Source organism: Carcharodon carcharias, chromosome 31 (assembly GCF_017639515.1).
Source record: "Carcharodon carcharias isolate sCarCar2 chromosome 31, sCarCar2.pri, whole genome shotgun sequence".
NCBI classification, from domain to species: domain Eukaryota; kingdom Metazoa; phylum Chordata; class Chondrichthyes; order Lamniformes; family Lamnidae; genus Carcharodon; species Carcharodon carcharias.
Window position 1 is genome coordinate 3264690 of NC_054497.1, and position 15311 is coordinate 3280000.

Below are 15311 nucleotides of genomic sequence, written 5' to 3' on the forward strand. Positions count from 1 at the left end.
CATAGATGTTACCATATGGAAGGAGACTACTCAGCCCTTCTGTGCTTGTGCTAGCTCTTTAAAGGCAATATCTAATTAGTCCCACTTCCCTACTCTTTCTCCACAGCCCCACTATTTATTTAATTCCCTTTATGAAGTTATGGAGTTGTTTAGACAGTGATGGTGGAGACAGAGAGAACTTCTCTACTCTTCAAGCTTTGTTTCAGGCTCTTGTTAGAGTAGAGAGCAAGTCAATGGGGCCCACAATGTAATAACATCTCTACAGCACTGCACTAAAGTCTGTATTATGCATTCAAGTTTTGCGGTGGGGCTTGAACCTACAACCTTATGACTCAAAGGTAACATAGCTATCATTGAGCTAATTGGCATGCAGTGCTAGCTCTTCCAGTCATAGGGAGGAGTTTACTTCTATAGATGCTGCTGATGGCTGCAACCATTTGCTGCTCTCTTCTGTGTTTTGATGTGACCAGCCAGGGCCGGGAGGAAGTAAAGAAGCAAAGAAAAACATTTGAGGCTGTAGAGAAGATGGGACAGGTAATATTAAACAGGAAAGAAATCTGCTCTATGTGAAAACAAAATTGTGTACCTTGAGTGAGTGGTGCTAAGAAAACCAATACGAAAGCCAAATACTTCAGATGCTGGAAATCAAAAGTAGAAACTGAAAATTGCTGGAAACTCTCAGCAGGGCTGGCAGCATCTGTGGAGAGAGAAACAGTGTTAACATTTCAAGTCCAAAGGCTATAGGCATGAAATGTTAACTCTGTCTCTCTCTCCATTATTTCCAGCCTGTTCCATTTTTATTGCTGAGAGAACTGATTGGCCTATTGGATATGAAATAAGCATGATTAAGCCAGGAATCAGGACTGGCATAATTCATAATTCAGTGGAATGTTTTCAATTATCTTCTCGCATAATGCACAGAATGAACTGCCACCAAAATATTATTGTGTTTCTCTGACGTGCTCAGACTAGAAAGACGTGTTCCAAGATGTCCAAACACTGTATTATTGAATACAACATGTTCAGTGATGTCAGCTGTAGCTCAGGGAGTAGTCCTCATGTCTCTATATCCAAAGGCTACTGGTGCAAGTCCCATTTGAACACACAAGTTCAAAGCTGGCATTCCAGTGCAGTGCTGAGGAAGTGCTGCACTGTCAGAGATGCTACATTTCAGATGATATGTCTGCCCCCTCAGGTTGTCATAAAAGATCCCATGGCACTATTCCATAATAGTGGCATTGTGGAATAATCCCAGTGTCTTGGCCAATATATATTCCTCAACAACAAAGCAGATTATCTGGCTGTTATCACATTGCTATTTGTGGGAGATTGCTGTGTACAAATTGGCATTTGCTACTTTAAAAACGTACCTCAGTTGGCTTTAAAGCACTTGGATCATCTTGTGGTTGTGACTGGTGCTATATAAATGCAAGTCTTTCTTTTCTTTCTCTGATCATAACTTCACAAAGAAATACTATATTAAGTGAGGGGTGTCCTCGATCCGGTAACAAACTGGCAGCAAGTTGTGTCACAGCAACACATTACATCAGACAAGTGGTATATATCTCAGGCACAGTTAAAAGCTGGGCTGGAATTTGACTATGGAGAGAGGTGATTGATTGTGGTTATTTGAAATATTTTAAGTATTTTTATCAGCTGCGTGCACAATCAGGGAATAAAAGTTAATGTGTAGGTGGGAACCCGACAGGCAATGAGGGACGTGGGAAGCTTTCAGGTAATTTCTTGTTGCCACATAAGATGAATGTATGAGCATTTAACCCATGCCTCAGGATGTTTTTTTTCCTAATGAAGGGACCAAAATAAATTAAAAGAGAAATTAAAATAAAATAAAAGCGACCCCCCTCCCCCTCCCCCTCCACCCCCCCTCCCCCCCCCCCCACCGCTTCCCCTCTCCCCCCCCCCCCCCTCCACTGGTTTAGTTCGTGTCACAGGTAAATTATCCAGACTAGTAGGGAAGAAGGTGGAGTCTTGGTAATCCCAAGGTCTAGGCCTGGCGCCATTGGTTCAAACCCCACCATGGCAGCTGGTGGAATTTAAATTCAATTACTACATCTGGAATTGAAAAGCTAATCTCAGTAATGGTGACCATGACAGCTATCATCAATTGTCATAGCAATCCACCTTGTTCACTAACGCCCCTTTAGGGAAGGAACTCTGCCATTTTTACCTGGTCTGACCTACAGACCCACAGTAATGTGGTTGACTCTTAACTGCCTTCTGAAATGACTGAGCAAGCCACTCAGTTCAAGGGCAATTAGGGACGGGTCAACCAGGAAGAATAAACAGAATGATTTCGGGTAAAACCCCCCACCCCCCATCTGTGAAAATATGTGCATTTTTTGCTGATACAAGTCATATACTCTGAACCGAATTGCCAGCTAGCTAAACCACTTGAGAGAGAAAGAAACAGACGGATGGGCAGAAAGGGTTAGACGAAGAAGGGTGGCAGGGGAGGCTCATATGGAGCACAAACATCAGCATAGACCAGCTGGGCTGAATCACCTGATTCTGGGCTGTAATTTCCATGAAAGTTCCACAGTAACTAGGTGAAGGGAAGGTCACGTATTGACTTTTTAAAAATTTAAATATGATGGATAGATTTTTATTCTTGCTTGCCTGGGCAGTAATCTGTTAGAGAGTATCACCCATTCTAGAACCTGCTGGTTCTCATTCCAGTGATCTGAATGGAATGAAAATCAAGCTGTTTCTAAATAACTGGCAGGCAGTCCATCTTGCCATATCATTGCCCAGGTGATAGAGACAATCATCTATACCTTTATCTTGTTTAAAATCCACTGTATCTATTTCTTACAGAAAAGGGGGGCAAAGAGAAAACTGGTGCAAGAGTCATAGAGAAAGAGATCCAAGGATGGTAATGGCAGAAAGTGTGTGTGTGGGAGAGAGAGTGCGTGGGTGACTGAGAGAGAGAGGGAGACAAAGGGTGAAGAGAGAGGGAGGGAAAGTGTGTGTGCTTGTGTGTGGTGGGGGGGTGGAGAGAGAGAGTGTGGGTGAATAAGATGGGGGGAGACAAAGGGTGACGAGAGAGAGAGAGTGAGTGCAGGTAAATAAGAGTGAGGGGAACAATAGGTGAGGGAAGAAGGAAGGACAGATAGTAGAAAGAGAGAAAAAAAAGAGGGCCAGAGAGAATGAGAACCGGAAACATGTAAACAGTTACCAGAAGGGAGACACGTTTTTAGAGAGAAATGATCAAACGTGCCATAGGAAATCAATTAGTTAAAATTTAAAATGGGGAGACAACAAAGAATTTGGGCAACAAGTCATGCAGAATTAGTAAGAAAAAAGGTAACTAAGTTGTACTTGTTAATTCTGTAGGATCAGAATTGCAGAAATAATAACTTTATATTTACGTGGTTTATGACTGTAATATCAGTGATTGTTTCAGTGTCCTACCCGGTGTGTGTGTGTGTGTGTGTGTGTGTGTGTGTGTGTGTGTGTGTGTGTGTGTGTGTGTGTGTGTGTGTGTGTGTGTGTGTGTACTGAAAGCTTACTACACCACCCGGCCCTGACCTTAGAGATATTCAAATTGGGAGTCCCTGATCACTTGACAGTCAGAGGTCATTGGAATTCTACTAATTCCCTGAGATGACATTGTAATGACACTGTTGGAGATGCCTTCTTTCAGTTGAGGCATTAAACCGAGGGCCCTTCTTCCCTCAAGTGGATGTATTATATCCCATGGCATTATTGCAAAGAAGTGCATGGGTGTTCCCAATCTTCTTGCTAATATCCACTCCTCAACCATCACTAGAAAACCACAACTCCTTATCAAATTCACAGCTATGGGAGCTTGCTGTGTGCAAATTGGTGTTGCATTCCCTACATTGCAACAACAAATATGCTTCAAAAGTAGTTAATTGGCTGTAAAGCACATTGGGGCATCCTGAGGTTGTGAAAAGTGCTAAATCAATACTACTTTCTTTCACTTAGAACTTCTTTAATTGTCTTCAGTTCTGTGATTCTGAGTGAACTCTAGGAAAGTGGGAGGGCATAGCCAAAAAATTAGAGCCTGCGCATTCAGGACTGAAATTAGAAAATACTTCTACACACAAAGGCAGGCATATGGAATCCTTTTCCACAAAACACAATTGATGTAAGATCAATTGTTAGTTTTAAAACTCAGATTGTAACAACATTTGACCTGTAGCAATAGAGTAAGAAAAATTTGTAATTATCTAGGAATCTGTAACTGTTTTTAAGAATATTTGAAAAGGACTTTTTAGAGTTTGCATCAATTGTAAAGGGATCAAATGTAATTTTCTTGAATATTTGGAAATACTGGTCCATGTGACCTGGCAATCCTTGACCTGGAAGCCATGCCCACAGGAAGGAAGTTAAGATAGTAGCCGTGTGGCCAGCCACAAAGGAGACTTACAAGCTGAGGAGCTGAAGGGGTGAAAGCACAGCTGCAGGCACAGAGAACAGAGACAGAAAGAGGAAAACAGAACTCTTGTAAGGATAAGAAGCAAATCACTCTCAGGAAGAGGTCAGTTTTTCTGTTTGGCAGAAAAGGAAACAGGAGGCAATGTGTGAGCTGGCTAAAAAGGTCTAAAACCTGGAAAGCTGTGTAAATAGCTCTGAGATGCCAAGGAGCTGGGTGTTTTCCCAGAACTGGCCAAACCATGAACCAGGGTGTTATTGATTGGTTGGTTGGAAAGGAACTCTAGAAAACTATACCATCAGGACTGTCATGATCCATGGGAGAAGTGTGTAGAAGTGTGCCTTGCTGATGAGAATTGTAATTGTGAAAACTCGGAGGTGAAAGCTAATGTCGGATAGAACTCCTGACCTCCCTGCATGAACAAAGAACAACATTTTGTGGAACTGTGTAACTATGTAGTGCCTGTGAGGAATGTTGCAGGTACTTGTGGATGCATAAGACATATCCTTTTTGTACTGACTATTTAAAGTGAAATTTACCTTTTCATTTGAAGTATCATTTGTCTGTTGATTCATGTGTAATTTGCGTTGGCCCTGATTCATGTAAAAGTAAAAGTTACAAAAAGTTGAATCCTGTTGGTCATTTCTTCATTTGAGGTCATTAACAAATTTGGTTATTTTGGGTTAAGGCTCCCCCCTCAGGGATCATAGCAAGATTCACTGGTTTTTATTAACCAGATTTATTGGGAGATATGGGGCAAAGGTGGGTATATGGCGTTAATTCGCAGAACGCTGAATGATGGAACAGCTTCGAGGGGCTGGATGGTTACCTCCTGTCCCCGTGTTCCTAAACTACGGGTCATCATTGTTGTTAATGTCCCAAGTCGGAGAGAGAAAACTGATCCCGTACAAAAGAAAATTCCGTACATGATGTGTTCCAAAAGCACACGTACATGGCAGAATATAACTCTCTGGCAGTGTAAAACTCTGTAATAGCTTAGGGCAAGATGACCTAACAGCTCCCCATTGTGAATCGCGTGACATCGTTTAACTTTGGTAAAGATGTCACAATATGATGCTCATCAATCTACTCGCACACCATCATGTTCAGGCTGCTGCCCAGCCTCTCCAGCTCCTTAACCAGATTCGCCACCACTGTCAAGGATAAAGATGGCACGGTTTGTAAACTCAAAAGTCCCGCTGTATGTTGTGTGAAATAGAAAATGCACAGAGCTTGTTTTCGCTGAGTGTAGCATAAATGCTGGGTTCGTATGAAAGTCATGAGCTGTTTCAATGTCGTTCCTGTAATTTGTGAAATCAGTTGTAGCCCAAGACTATGATACAGACTTCTATGCATGAGGGCTTGTGAACATTCAGCACTTTATTTCAAAATCACACCACGCCACTGAGGGAATCCATTTTACCGGAATTATTTACAACTGGGCTCCACTTTGCTATTTATTTTAAAAAGAGTAAGAGAGCCCCTCAATTGCTCAATTCGTCAATGCACCAGCCAACATAAGCACCAAAGGTGTGTCATTTAGTTCTTCCAACATATTCTAGTGTACAATGGCTGAGCTAATATTTTCTTTCATGTGATGTGGGCATTTTCTGCCCATTCCTAACTGCCCTTGAGAAGGTGGCGGTGAGCCGTCTTCTTGAACCACTGCAGTGTATGTGGTGTAGGTACACCCACAGTGCTGTTAGGAATCTTCAGGATTTTGACCCAGCCACTGAAGGAACGGTGATATATTTCCAAGTGAGGATGGTGAGTGGATTTGAGGGGAACTTCCAGGTGGTGGTGTTCCCATCCATCTGCTGCCCTTGTCCTTCTAGATGCTAGAGGTAACGGGTTTAGAAGTAGCTGCGAAGGATCCTTAGTGAGTTGCTGCGGTGCATCTTGTAGATGATGCACACTGCTGCCACTGTGCGTCATTGGTGGATGGAGTGAATGTTGAAGGTGGTGGGTAGGTTGCCAATCAAGTGGGCTGCTTTGTCCTGGATGTCCAGTTTCTTGAGTGTTGTGGGAGTGGCACTCATCCAGGCCTGTGAAGAGTATTCCATCACATTCCTGATTTGTGCCTTGTAGGTGGTGGACAGGCTTTGGGGAGTCAGGAGAGAGTTACTCTCCAAAGAATTCCCAGCCTCTGACCTGCTCTTGTAGCCACGGTATTTATATGGCTGATCCGGTTCATTCAGTTTCTGGTGGTTGATAATGATGTTGATAATGAGGGATTCATTGATGGTAAAGCCATTGAATGCCAAGGGGAGATGGTTAGATTCTCTCTTGGAGATGGCCATTGCCTGGCACTTGTGTGAAGAGATGTTCCTTGCCATCATCCCTTCATAGACTGACTCTAATTTCAAGGTGGTACCCTGTTGTTCTGGATTCTCCCCCACCGGAGGAAATAGGTTTTTTCCTATCCACAATATAGGACCAAGATCTCATGGTCTCAACAGGGCCCGAAATGGAGGCAGGGCTGGGAGAAAATGGCAGCTGGGTCCAGGCTCCACAAGTCCCGCCTCCATTCCTGGCACTGATTATTTACACCGGTACGGGAAAGGGGTTGGGTCATGACCCCTGGCTGCCTGTTGTTTAAAGTTGCTGGCACCACTTTGGAGCTGGCTCTGTTAGATCCCTTGCGATCTTCATGGTGGGGGCCATGACCAGGAAGGCCTCCTGACTTACATCTGATGAGTGAGATCATGACCTTTGACCTGGCGGCAGGAAAAATGTTTACTGCTTTACCATTCACCTGGAAATGTTGTAACCTGGGGATGTACCAGTATCCCTCATAATCAGAGCTGGCAAGGGTTAGGATGCAAAATGTAAGGTTAGGTGAGGGTGGGGATGGGAAGATAGTGGAGGGAGGGGTGAAGTATGCCAGGGAGTGAAGGTGGGCATGGGGGTGAAGGGTGGGGTGAAGAGGATAAGGGAGCATGAGGATGGTTATGGAAGGTGAAGAGTCTAAGGGGGTGAGGGGTGAGGGGGGTGGGGGCGCGGGGCGGGGGTGGTGGGCTGAAGAATGCGAAGGAGTAGGGGTGATGCTGGATATGATTGGGTGGAGGGAGGGGTGAAGAGTGTGAGGGGGTGAGGGTGGGTATAGGGAGCGAAGAGTGCGAAGGGGAAGGGGCGATGATGGATATGATGGGTTGGAGGGGTGAAGAGTGTAAGGCAGTGAGGTTTGGTGGGGGGTGAAGAGTGTCGGGGGTGAGGGTGTCTATGAGAGGGCGAAGAGTGTAAGGGGGTGAGACTGGGTATGGGGGTGAAGTGTAAGAGGGTGGGGGTGGGTATAGGAGGATGAGTGTAAGGGGGTGAGGGTGAGGGTGGGTATAGGAGGATGTGTAAGGGGGTAAGGGTGGGTATGGGGGTGAAGTGTAAGGGGTGAGGGTGGGTATGGAAGGGTTAAGAGTATAAAAAGGTGGGTATGGGGTGGAGAGTGGGGTGAAGAGTGTCGGGGGTGAGGGGGTGAAGAGTGTTAGAGGGTGAGGGTGTGTTTTGTGGGGGTGAAGAGTGTTAGAGGGTGAGGGTGTGTATTGTGGGGGTGAAGAGTGTTAGGGGGTGAGGTTGTGTATTGTGGGGGTGAAGAGTGTTAGAGGGTGAGGGTGTGTATTGTGGGGGTGAAGAGTGTTAGGGGTTGAGGGTGTGTATTGTGGGGGTGAAGAGTGTTAGAGGGTGAGGGTGTGTATTGTGGGGGTGAAGAGTGTTAGGGGGTGAGGGTGTGTATTGTGGGGGTGAAGAGTGTTAGGGGGTGAGGTTGTGTATTGTGGGGGTGAAGAGTGTTAGAGGGTGAGGGTGTGTATTGTGGGGGTGAAGAGTGTTAGGGGTTGAGGGTGTGTATTGTGGGGGTGAAGAGTGTTAGGGGTTGAGGGTGTGTATTGTGGGGGTGAAGAGTGTTAGAGGGTGAGGGTGTGTATTGTGGGGGTGAAGAGTGTTAGGGGTTGAGGGTGTGTATTGTGGGGGTGAAGAGTGTTAGAGGGTGAGGGTGTGTATTGTGGGGGTGAAGAGTGTTAGGGGGTGAGGGTGTGTATTGTGGGGGTGAAGAGTGTTAGAGCGTGAGGGTGTGTATTGTGGGGGTGAAGAGTGTTAGAGCGTGAGGGTGTGTATTGCGGGGAGTGAAGGCTGGTAAGTTTGGCATAAAAATGACCTGCGTTGCTTTCTTTATTGTTTCAAACAGCTGTGTTATCAGTATCAACCCCGTCACTATCTCTGGGCCCATTTCCACTTTCCCCCTGCCTTGGAGGTGGGGGTGGGGGAGGCCCATCTCCAACCCAGGCCCACCCTCCTGACATGAAAATGGGGCTTGCGGACTCCGGGACAGAGGCAGGATCACGGAGTTGGGAAAATTCCGCAAAAATCCAGGCATTAGTCTCTCTTCAGATTAGGAAATTTAAGGACTCAAATAGAATAGAGGGCTGGTTATAGCACAGAGGGAGGCCACTCAGCCCACCGTGTCCATGCCGGCTCTCTGCAAGAGCAACTCAGCTAGCCCTTTTCCATGGAGTCCTGCAATTTTTTTCTTTTGAAAGCCACAATTGAACCTGCCTCCACCACACTCTCAGGCAGTGCATTCCAGATCCTAACCACTCTCTGTGTAAAAAAAGGTTTTGCCTCACATCACCTTTGGTTCTTTTGCCCTTCGCCCTCCAGTTCTCGACCCTTCTGCCAATGGGGATGGCTTTTCCCTGGTCTGCTCTGTCCCAGACCTCTCCTGGTTTTGAACACCTCTACCCAATCTCCTCTCTTTCTTCTCCTCTCCAAGGAGAACAGCACCAGCTTCTCCAATCTGGTCTCATTTGAGTGGCAGTGGGATGAGCTGTGATGGAATCCAGGGTCCATTTGCCCTGAGAGGCAACTATGAGTCTGGATCGCCATTTCTGCTCACTATCCTGTTGACATACAAATTTTCCTCAACTGAAACCCTTCCTACCATTGTAAAATACCCTGCTGTTGTCTGCTGTCACGCACATGTGAAGTATAGCCACTTTGGAATTGGAAACTGCATTACTCGGGAGTCTATTATAATCTTTATATAAAACTGAATTGTACATCACACTGCAGAGCATAAAACCTGGCTGACACTCCAGTGCAGCACTGAGGTGCCATCTTTCAAATAAAACCGAGGCCTCATCTTCCCTGTCAGGTGAATTTAAAAGATCCCCTGACATTATTTCAAAGAAGAACAGGCGTGCCCTTCCTGACCAATATTAATCCCTCAACTAACAGCATTATGAAGGGACAGATTATCTGGTCATGATCTTATTGCTGTCCGTGGGAGCTTGTTGTGCACAGATTGGCTGACATCCTATATTACAACAGTGACTAAAATTCAAACATTTGGCTGTAACATGGTTTGGGATGTCCAGAGGTCATAAAAGGGGTTATATCAATGCAAATTCTTTCTTTTTCTTTATGGAGGCATTGAATGATACAGCATAGGAGGAGGCCATTCAGCCCACTATGCTGGTGGTGGCTCTTGAAAAGAGCTATCCAATTAGTCCTATTCCCTTGCAAGTATTTCCCCATCTATTTAATTTATGACTTAGTTCCTGAAAGAGCCCCACTGTAGTCAATATTAACTTCATTTTTACCTCGGTGATGTGTCATAGGTAGAGCAGGGGAGAGAGAGAAGATTTTTGGAATTTGCCCTTCTCTTCTCTCAGTGCTTTGAATGCTTTGGCCGTTTCTTTATGTTGTCCTGGGCATGTCAGGGGCTCCTGATGAAACCATACGAGGAACCCAATAAGCTCTTAGGAGTTATGCTATTGCCGCCGGATTGAGTTTCCCTGACAGCCTGCCCGGGAAATGGGTAGATAAATCTCTAAGCCTTTAATAAATTGTTGCTGTGGGAAACCATTCTGGGTATTTGAATTTTTCTTGTACGTTGGGAGAAAGTTCCTCTGTTTTTAACTGGATTAACTGGTCAGCTACTGCTTGTGGGATCTTGCTGCGCGCAGATTGGTTGCTGTGCCTGACAATATGACCATAGAGGCTGAATTTCGGAATGTGTTGTGAAGTTTGGTGGCAGGTCCTGAGGTCATGCTCAGGCACATTATAAATGCTTCTTAACTATTTCCTGACCTGTTCTCAGCCAAGGTCACCAGTTGAGAGCAATTGGCATCAACTGACTAAAGAGGAGGGAGAGAGATCAGCCAGATTTCCTGTTCAATATTGCAACCCTGTGACCCACTCCCTGCCGTGTGTGGCAATTAGTTAAGGATCGGACCGGGCTCCATATCTTTGCAATCTTCTTCAGCTCCACAACCCTCTGAGATACCTGTACTCCTCTAATTTTGGCCTCTTGTGCATCCCCAATTTTAATTACCTCACCATTGGCGGTCGTGACTTTAGTTCCCTAGGCCCTAAGCTCTGGAATTCCCTCCCTACATCTCTCCGCTTCTCTAACTTTCCTCCCTTAAAGACGCTCCTTTGATCACGTTTTTGGTCACCTGACTTAATATCTCCTCGTGTGGCCATACTTTTGTTGTATAATGCTCGTGCGCAGCACCTTAGGGCCTTCTATTTTGTTAAAGGCACTATGCATAAGTTGTTGTCGTAAGTTGGTGTTGACGGTGGTAGCGCACAGCTTGCCAGTAATGTACTGCCTAAGCTTGTCCGTTTGGCTTGTGGGTGAGATACCGGAGGATATTGGGCACTTGTGGAATCAGTGCCTTCAGGGGAGGGAGGAGGTGGGGGAGGAAGATCAGAAATGTCATTTCTATTTTGTGTTTTTAGGTATATTTAGGCCTGCGCAAGCTGCTATGTAAATTCATTTGTGGACTTTTTTTTTCTCTCTCTCTCCTTAGTTACAGCACCTGAGCAAAACAAGTTTGACCTAAATGAGGTCATTGCTCAGGTGCGAATTCCCAGGTCTATGAGTTCATCTCCCTTTCTCCTTCTCCGATCTGCACACAGTGTTAGCGACACACCAACTTTCTTTCTGGCCCTTGCATAGTAACACAAACAATAACACGATTGCCCAGAAATATGAGGAATTGATAGACAAGGGAAAATGCAGGCCTGATAAGAAAGCCTCTACCTCTCAAGGAGTGTAATAAATACTTTACAAATTGATTTGTGTCATAACCACAATTCTCCCTTGATGGAGAATTCTAGAACCAGAGGACATAGATTCAAGATAAGTGGCAGAAGGTGTAGGGGGTACACGAGAAAGAACTTTTTTATGCAGAGGGTAGTGGGTGTCTGGAATTCGCTGCCCAAGTTGGTGGTAGAAGCAGAAACTTTAAACTCTTTTAAAAAGTACCTGGATCAGCACCTAAAGTGCTGTAAGCTGCAGGGCTATGGGCTGGGTGCAGGAAGGTGGGATTAGAAAGGGCACTTGGGTGTCCTTGGGCTGGCAGGGACAAGATGGGCCGAATGGTCTCCTTCTGTGCTGTAATGTTTCTATGGTTCTATGGCTAACACAACAGAAACCTTCGGATTAAAATTTCTAGTCTTGCAGGCATTCACTTTATTAAATATCATGTGGAAGAATGTTGAATTTTAAGTTTTCACATTCTAAATTATAGGTTTGAATTGAAATAGGAAATAGTCAAATTGAAATCAAGACCTCTTACACCTCATCCTAATTTAACTTGGTTTTAATTCATTAATGGAATAATGGCATCACTGAAGAGACCAACATTTATTACCCTTAGAAGAATGTCCTGTCTGACAACTATGTGACTTGCTAGGCCATTTCAAAGGGCAGTTAAGAGTCAACCACATTACTGTGGATCTGAAATCACATTTAGGGTAAGGACAACAGCTTTCCTTCCCTCAGGGACACTAGTGAACCAAATGAATTTTACCACAATCCAGTAGTTTTATGATCACTGTTACTAGCTTTTATTCCAAATTTTTTAAATAAATTATATTTCCCAGTAACCAAAGTGGGATTTGAACTCATCTCTCTGTATTGATTTGTCCAAGTCTCTAATTTATGAGTCCAGTAACATAACCACTATGATATTGTACCCCTAAAATCTGGCACCTGATTTAACTCATTCTTTCCCATATCCTCAGACTCATTACCTTTTTTTCTCAACCCTATAGTCTTCAATCCAACTGTAGTGTCAAGTAATCACTATATTCTCATGTTCTGCTCTGCTCTGTGGCCTTTGACTTGTTGCCTTGTTTTTTTCTTTGTTCTTTCATTGGATATGAGCGTCACTGGCTAGGCCAGCATTTATTGCCCTTCCCTAATTGCCCTGGAGAAGATGGTGGTGAGCCACCTTCTTGAACCGCTGGTGTAGGTGCACCCACAGTGCTGTTAGGGAGGGAGTTCCAGGTTTTTGACCAGTGATAGTGAAGGAACGGCGATATATTTCCAAGTCCAGATAGCGTGTAGCTTGGAGGGGAAGTTGCAGGTGGAGGTGTTCCCATGGATCTGCTACCCTTGTCCTTCTAGGTGGTTGAGGCTTCGAATTTGGAAGCAGCTGTCGAAAGAGCTTTGGTGAATTGCTGCCGTGCATTGTGTAGGTGGTACACACTTCTGCCACTGTGTGTCGATGGTGGAGGGAGTGGAGGTTGAAGGTGGTGGATGGGGTGCCAATCAAGCAGGTTGCTTTGACCTGCATGGTGTCGAGCTTCTCAAGTGTTATTGGAGCTGCACTCAACCATTTCTTGGTCACATAACCAAAAAAAAGTCCATTACAGTCCCAAAGTTGACTTCAACATTATTGAAGGTGAAGCTCTGTGCGCACTGAGTGCTGATCCTGATCTCTACTCACTGTATTGTTAGTCAGTCTGTGACAGTCCTCTTGTGTACCCCATGTGTTGGGCCTTCTCCTCCAAGGGCAGCTGCCATCTGGTATTGGAATGAAATGAAGAGGAAAATCTCAAGTAGAGGTATTTTGCCTTTCATTTCTTTTACTCCTTTGATAAAAGTGCCTCCAGGATAAGGTATCATGGGGACCCATAACCCTGTGAAATCTCATCCAATTTCCATTCTTCGGGTAGGAACCCAGTCAAGAGGTTTTGCTAGGTTACTTGACCAAAACTAAGTACTATGACCATTTGCAACAACCACAACTTGCATATGTATAGCACCTTTGATGTAATAAACTTGAGCTCATCCAAAAAGCTGCTGCCCAGGTCCTAACTTGCATCAGCTCTTCCATCATCCCCTGTGCTCACTGAACTAAATTAGCTCCTGGTTAAGCAACGCCTCAATTCTAAATTTCTCATTCTTATTTTCAAATCCCTCCATGGCCTCACCCCTCCCTGTCTCTGCCACTTCCACCAGCCCTACAACCCTCTGAGATACCTTCCACTCTTCCAATTCTGGCCTTTGGAGTGTCCCTGATATTAATCACACCACCATGTCTTCAGCTGCCCAGGCCCTAAGCTCTGGAATTCCCTCCATAATCATCGCTTCCCCCTATCTCTCTCTTTCCTCCTTTAAGACGGCCCTTAAAATCTACCTCTTTGACCAAGCTTCCGGTCATCTAATGTGACTTGGCGTCAAAGTTTGCTTTTGCCCTATGAAGAACCTAGGAACGGGTTACTAAGTGAAAGGCGCTACATAAACACAAGTTGCTGTTGTAAAAGATCCCAAGCTTTCATAGGAGTTTGAAACTGAGGAGATATGAGGGCAGGTGACAAAAGGAGGTAGGTTTAGAAGCTCTACAATGGAACATGTACGCTGCATTGGCGTTGTGTTTGTTTTTGATGGCCCTTGTGGGAGTGCTCCTAAGACCAGGAACACTATTCCTTATTGAGATCAACTTCCTTGGCAGACACCACACCGTGGACTGGACCTGGGACTGTCATGGCCTACTTGACTCAGTGCTGCATCTTGTGGTGCAAAGAATCACTGAGGCTCTCTTATTTCTCTGAGGCCTTGCTCACGGGTTCTCCCTTCTTCCTCAAGTGGACACCATTCAGAAGAGGACCATTGTTGCCTGACACTTCACACTGTATAGAAGATGATAAATCTGCGTTATAATATAATTGTGTTTTGCGGAAAAGAAATTCATGTTGCCAAAGTTTGCACTCATCAGCTCAAATGCAAGAATGCCAAATTTCAAACAATCACAGTTTTTATTGCAGGTTTGTTATTCAAAATCTGGCTGTCTGAAAACTTGAATTGTCTGAAAACTGGACATTTTTCACTCAGTATATCTGGGTGCTGCACCCAAATAGAGCAAGTGTGGGAATGAAGAGGCCATTCTCTGGCTGATCCCAGAGGAGAGAATCAGTGAAGGTTGTGCTTTAAGATCTGCCTCTTTAAGATCCAGTGCTTTAAGATCTGCCTCCCCTCCCCTCCCCACCTACCACTTGGCCCTCCATAATCTGACATAGAGCTGCCTGTTCTACCAGTGGGATAGCGCAGGGATTCACTCCCTAAGGGTCTGCAGCAGCCCTGTAGAACTCATTGTTAATCAGGATGGTGGAGCTTCATTACATATCCTGTGCACAGATTTCCAACGTAATAAAATATTAGTGGACTCATCTGCTTGTGTTTGTAAATAACCCTCCAGGGAACAGAACTGGGCCCATTAATTCCTTCCACCCAAAACTGGGATCTATTTCTTTTCACTAAATCCTGCGAGCGGGTCACAGGAGCAGGGGGGTAGATTCTGCAGAGCAGCAATGAGCCTCCAGCAATGCCACCCAATCTGACGGCAGATAATCCAAGAGAATCTGAAACCTGGCATGGCCTCGGCCCCCAGGGTGCCGGATTTTGGATATCGGAGACAAGGAGACAAGGGTGCTGATTGGTCGGCAAGTCAACTCAGAACGGGAAACTATAGGCTCCCCAAGCTCCCAGGTAGCTCAACAAAGGTACAAAACTTGAACATGTTTCTTTTCCTGCAGAGAACGGGTCCCTGCGTATGAATGTATGGCGCTTCTAGCAAGTATAAATGAGCCACATTACGGGCTTGAC

At 45.1% G+C, this 15311-nt stretch overlaps 1 protein-coding gene across 1 annotated transcript in view; it reads left to right on the plus strand.

The window, feature by feature from the left end:
• Positions 1–400: 400 nt before the first annotated feature.
• The window catches only part of LOC121271538 (casein kinase I), a 78716-nt gene continuing 63805 nt past the window's right edge, over positions 401–15311 (plus strand). The window contains exon 1 of the mRNA XM_041177520.1: positions 401–534. Coding sequence (XP_041033454.1) covers positions 415–534 — 120 coding nt within the window. The 5' untranslated portion in view covers positions 401–414. The remainder of the gene's footprint in view (positions 535–15311) is intronic.